Source organism: Nerophis lumbriciformis, linkage group LG30 (genome assembly GCF_033978685.3).
Source record: "Nerophis lumbriciformis linkage group LG30, RoL_Nlum_v2.1, whole genome shotgun sequence".
Taxonomy (NCBI): Eukaryota; Metazoa; Chordata; class Actinopteri; order Syngnathiformes; family Syngnathidae; genus Nerophis; species Nerophis lumbriciformis.
In genome coordinates, this window is record NC_084577.2 from 17,650,217 (window position 1) to 17,656,391 (window position 6,175).

Below are 6,175 nucleotides of genomic sequence, written 5' to 3' on the forward strand. Positions count from 1 at the left end.
TCGTCTGCAGTGCTGACGCATCTGCTGCCTGTGCATCAATCTGCAGCCTCTATGTCAGCATATACTCTGCTAGTATCGGACTGTTTTACCCTAAAAATCACATTATGTGCGCAAGCTTCCTGTGATTGTGAGAGAAAAGGTCTGAAATCATTCCTGCTTTGCGGTGCTACGAATGAGGACTACAGTTTCCGCCATCTTGTTTTGGTTCTGCATTACCTAACCGTTGCCTCTGTAAGCGCATATTGCTGCACCTGGTGAGACTCTCCCCATGCATGAATTCACGGTTTTATTTCTGAAAAAATATTTAGCTGCTTGACATCTTTCAAGAGATTTCTTTGGTTATGGTCAGCATCGGGATGCAGCTGGTGTGGCGCTGGTGGGGGGATTAATGAGGCATTTATGTATAGCAGAGGACCCCTGCTACCAGCAACGCAGCTGCGTTTGCTCTGTAGCTCGTGTGCAACGTAGCACCCAGTATCTCTCCGCTCTCTCCTCAGCCCTGCCGCCAGGCTCGGTAAAAGTTGCCATTTCCTGCAACGCACGCGTCGTTTTCTCGCCCATCCTCCAGTTTAGCCACGCGACGCGGAAGGACAGAAGAGAGGACAGCTCGAGCAGGAAAAAGCAGGGCAGATCCAGATCAGGACTCGGGCTGCAAAGATAGCAGCTAAAGACAGGGAAGCTGGAGTCGTCCGCACACAGAGAGGGAGAGGAGGAAAGATGTCGGAAAAAGGCTCTGCTTCTGACGGCACTCCTGTTCACTTATTAAAAAAAAGACTTCCGTCTCGCCTTTGCTAAACAGTTTCTATTAAAATAGGGAATTGAAAAGTTACACTGCGTTGACCTGCATCCTTTTTCTCTGACTTGCTGAGGTATGTTTTGCATGGTTAAATGTTTGCTTTGTTGGCGTTTTTTTTTATTTTTTAGAAGACGATAGACCGTCATCGCTTTGTTAGTGATTTGTTTTTTACATTAAAAAAAAAAGACCGCTTTATGCCAGTTAGGTGTGGTGAATAACACATTTGAATTTACCGCTAGGCATGTAGTATGAAAAATAGTGTAGAGTTGAAAAAAATGGGAAGATGTATTGCAGCTTTAGAATGTCAAGGTTAAACTAGTAAAAATGTTGCATTACAGCCATGACACATCACATGCTGTGATAAGAAATTCCTTTGGGGCGGAAAGGAAAGACTGCTGCGGACAAAGTAGACGATTCAAACAAGCTTCAAGCTCAGCTTTTTGAGTTGTAGGTTGTTAAAAAAAAAAAAAAAAAAAATAACGGAATTAAAGATAGCATGAAATGTTTGCTATACTGCGCAGTAGCAGGTTGCTATGACAACATAGGCCTGTCGGAGAAAGGAGGCAAGGAGGCCGCTTGCATTTTCAGCAACATGAGAAGTGTGGCGGCCATATTGTATTTGTCGTATCACTCACTACCTGCCTGACCTGTACAGACTATGTCCACTGCTCAAGATAAAGCTCAGAACAAAAAAAGTGAAGTGTTTCAAAGGTCATTTCCTGCAGATTTTAATGGATGTACACTGATCACACAGAATGAATAGTCGGTAGAGAAGTGCGTGACTTAGTGAAACTAAATGAAGTGTGACTCAGACCACCCTGCCGCTTGATAAGCTTGATAACTCTGCTGTAAGGTGCCTCTGCTTTCAAAGTGACAGTGAATGGACTGTAACTTCCTGTATGTGTTCATGCAAATTCACAAATTGTATCATTTCCTCACATGTCAACAGAATAGAATAGTTACAGCATAGTGCCGTCGGAGGTTTGTTTTAGTTTTTTACAGTCACAATACTCTCCCGGATTAGGGTTTTCATTCAGTTTTGTTCCTTTTTGTGTATTATTATTATGTAAAACCAACAGATTCCAAATCCAGCCAAAACAGTAACATCAATCTTTAAGTACTTAAAAACAGAAAGAGGATATTGTGTGGCTCATTACATACAGTCAAAGGTTTATTGAAAGATGAATTGGTAGTTTATCTGTTGGAATATTACTGCCATCTAGTGTTGTGATACTATAAGACTTTTTGAAAAATTAAAGAGTGCTTATTTATTGTTATTTATTATTATTTTAAAGAGTTGTACCTTTTCCTGTTTTGTGTGCCACTAATGTGATTTTTGTTTTTTTAGATGGCTGCAATTAGAACCTGATGGATAGTTTTCACCCTCAGACCGTGCTTAGCAAGCTCAACGAGCAGCGCTCACAAGACCTTTTTTGCGATGTGACTATTGTGGTGGAGGATGTGAAGTTCCGCGCCCACAAGAACATTCTGGCAGCTTGCAGTGGCTACTTCAAGAACGCTCTGACGTGTGAGGCACGGACTACCTGCCAGGTGTTGGAACTGATGGACCTTAAGTCTGAGGTTTTTGCCTGTGTCTTGAACTTTATCTACTCCTCAAAGGTTATATGGCCTTGTGACAGCAGCCAGGAGTTAGTAGCAGCAGGGAAAAGACTTGGTATATCTTTTTTAGCAAAGCTCGCAGACCAAGAGAGACCAGACAAAACTCAGAATTTACCAGAATGTGTTACATCCACAAACTGGAGCACAGCCACTGTGCTTAAAAAAAATCTGGATGAAACCACTAGGCTTGTGGAGCTTGATGGTGGCAGAGGACCACGAATTACCAATGCCTTCTCTATCACTGAGGGGTGTCCTGGGAACAATCCATTCACCCGTGATGAAGAGGCAAGGCAGTCACCAGATGAGGGGCAACTCCCTGCAAGTTGCACAACATCGTCCTGCCCTAATGGGATCAATAAAAGCACCTACATGTTTTCAGATCATTCATATGCTGTTATTCAAGTCACTGAAGAAAAAGGTCAGCCCAATCAAAGGGATAGCAAAGGGTCTAAATCGGAAACATTACAGCCCAAACAACTAACTTACCAGAATACAGGCCCGCTCAAAAAGCGCCACAGGTTGAGAGCTACTTTGTTTCCAACACAAAGTGAACCACACACTGATAAACCAAATACTTTAGGACCTCCACTCTTCCCAGAGGCAGACAAAGACAAGCCTGTAAATGCGGTCGTTTCTTTGGCCAACGGCCACGTGCAGAAGGAGTCTTGTCCTCCGACTCTCTCCCCACACGCGGAGGACAGCGTCTCAATCTATGGGTGTGAGCACTGTCCGGAAATTTTCACAAATGAAGCTCTTCTCGCCATTCACTCCAACGTACATAAAAAGGGTTCCATTCGTCATTTGTTTTGCAGGTTTTGTGACAAAAAATTCATACGACCCAAACGGCTGCGCAACCATGAACAGAACTGTCCGAAGGTAGGGAGAGCGAAGTCCGAACTAGAGTCTAGTGAAATAGCTGTCACAGAGGTGGACCTCCGTTCAGGTAGCGTGTTGAGGGAGGAGAACATCAAGACTGACCTTTTTTCTATTGACTCGGCCGCGACCAGGCCCCTTCTTCCAGATGAAAATATAAAAATGCCAGGCGGCAGTCAGAGGAGATACCCCTGCAGTGTATGTAAACGTGTGTATATAACATTTTCCAGTCTGAAGCGGCATGAGAATGTACATTCCTGGCAGAGGGCTTATCCCTGTCATTATTGTAATAAAGTGTTTGCACTGGCAGAGTACCGTACCAAGCACGAAATCTGGCACACAGGCGAACGCCGCTACCAGTGCATTTTTTGCTTGGAAACATTCATGACATATTACATCTTGAAGAACCATCAGAAGTCTTTTCACGGGATTGATCCCACACTAGCCATGAAGCGAAAATCTGCCAATGGCGGTCTGAAAGCCAGTGTTTACCCAATCAAACTCTACAGACTACTGCCTAAGAAGTTCAGGAAAAGACAATACAAGACTTACAGTCAGACATTCTCAGAGGGTGATGAAGGAGACTATCAAGCTCCACTGGAGAACAATTCTCTCAGCCCGCAATTCGAAGGAAGCAGCCATCCTGACGGTGTTCCATTGCCTTTAACATTCATGGCGACGCCAATGATGGTAGCACCTTTTATGCCTCGCATCAGCGTTGATCACAAGAAAGGTACAGGTAAAGATATAGAGAAGGAAAGTTCACACTTCATTAACTTTGACAGTGCAGTCCCTTCGCAAACGGATCCGGAGTCATCCACAGTGGACAATAACCCTCTTGATGCAATCAGTCAAAATGTGACATTCCTAAACTCACTGAATACGGTTGATAAGCTTAGTGAGTTATCAGCTTCTGCAAAACGAGTTGAGAAAATGACCAAGGAAATGCTACAGTCAAGTACTGAGAATTTGAGGCTCGATAAGACCGCAGGACCCAAGACGGCTACCTACATTGCCAAACCTGTATGCCCGGGTCCATCCGCAGATGGTGACGCAATGCCACTCTGCCAGATAACTGTGAAAATAGGTGATGAGGCCATCATCCGCCGCAGAATCAAGGGCTCCAAGCTCTTCCCACGAAGGAAAAGGAAAATGAGAAAGCTGGAGTTGGAGGGCCATAGCCAACTCCATTCAACAAGTGACACATTAGAGAGCCCAAGACTTCGCCTCAGACCAGAGATTGCTGGTATGATGTCTGAGACAATTGATGAGCCCAATGATTTAGACATGGCTGACATGCCCTGGCGTCCCTACTATTCTTACAAATCAAAAAAGAAGAGGAAAAAGCTGAGATACAAACACAGGCATGCTTTATTTCACCATTACAATGACACAGTTAAAACTGATGTCAGTGCCAGTGAGACACGACTGGACGGTATTCCGACAGCAGACAGTATCTCAGGTGGGAGCGGAGATGCGAAACGTCTTCACAAAAGTTGCAGCCCAAGGACAACCTACAATTGTGACATTTGTGACAGCTCTTTTATCACAGAGACCGGTTTAAGAGCACACATAATTGGTTCCCATCCATATTTCTGTCGTACTTGTGGTAAACAAGGTCCCCCAGGAGAGACGCCCAATGGCAATGATTACATCTGCAACAGCTGTATGGAAAATGGCTCCTGCTTTGATAATTCCCCCCGTAGCCCCAACCCAGAGAAGAAGTTTCGCTGCTCCTTCTGTCCTCAGCGGTTTCTCTACCTTGCCACCAAGAAAAGCCATGAGAAGAAACACCAGGAGACAACTGGAGAGGGTTATACCAGTCCACCATGTTCCGAATATTTGGATAACCAGAGCGAAGACAACAACCAGAACTACATAAAAACAGAGGAGGATGACAATCAAATAAGTCCTGGATTAAAAATAGAGGAAAAGGGACATTTTCCAATTACAAAGCCTAAAACTGAGGACACTAGTGAGTTAATAGCTTTGACGCATCCGGACATGACGTACACCCACATTAAAAGTTCTTTACCAGAGACGCTGTTCATTTCGACACCTTCTAAAATAAAACGTAAAATGACAAAAAAAAGCAATCCTCCACATTCTATGCATGCCGGCTCAAAACAGGTAGTCCAAAACATGGACACTGATCGAAACAAGGACAGCTTGGAAACAAAAAGCCTAAATGATCCCCAGAAGTCCTGCAAACAGTCAAAGAAGAATACCTCGGACTCTAAAGACGACGACATATCTGCACACAAGCCTGAGAAATGGGTGTGTAAAGAAGAACCCTCTTTCTAAAACCCTTTAAAAGCCTACTAGAGAGGCAAGAGAGAAAGTGAATGACACCAAACGTTTAGTCACTGCTTTGAGTAGTAAATACTAAAACTTTGTAGCAGAACTTAATGTTTCTAAAACAAACACTGAATAGAAATGCCTAGTGTCTGCTGGAATATTATCCTATACTGAACGGAGTGACTTTTCTAACTTAGATGTTTTGCGGATCTTCTCACAGACACAGACTGTATTTTATTGTCTATGCATTGTTTGGGAAATGTTCACAAAGTATTCCCCAAAGTTTTCTGATGATTAATAGTATGCAGTTAACCGTTGATTGCAACATCTTAACTGTATGTGGTGGGGGGAAAAACTCACATTTCTTGGTCTCCCATTCCATTATAATTGAACTTGGTATGTTGCACTTTTTACTCTCACGCGCTTGTTAAAAAAAAAGAAAAAAAGACATGTGTTATTTTGTTTTAAATGTAATCCTTTTGTGTTTTGAATACACAATTACAGTTCCTACTTTGTTGTGTTTGATATACACAGCACGTATTAACCATGTAAAGTTATTTAAATAAATATTATTCATATATTAAACAG

General features: G+C 43.1%; 1 protein-coding gene across 1 annotated transcript; it reads left to right on the forward strand.

Moving 5' to 3' along the window:
• The first annotated feature begins 264 nt into the window (after window positions 1-264).
• Window positions 265-5,593, forward strand: zbtb38 (zinc finger and BTB domain containing 38). The gene is made up of 2 exons (XM_061925397.1): window positions 265-869; window positions 2,145-5,593. Exon 2 carries the CDS (start codon window positions 2,165-2,167, stop codon window positions 5,591-5,593), a length of 3,429 nt encoding a protein of 1,142 aa, XP_061781381.1. The 5' UTR covers window positions 265-869; window positions 2,145-2,164.
• The last annotated feature ends 582 nt before the right edge of the window (window positions 5,594-6,175 follow it).

Excerpts from the sequence above, each read along its gene's own strand:
- zbtb38 (XM_061925397.1), top strand. The coding sequence starts at position 2,165 with ATGGATAGTTTTCACCCTCAGACCGTGCTTAGCAAGCTCAACGAGCAG.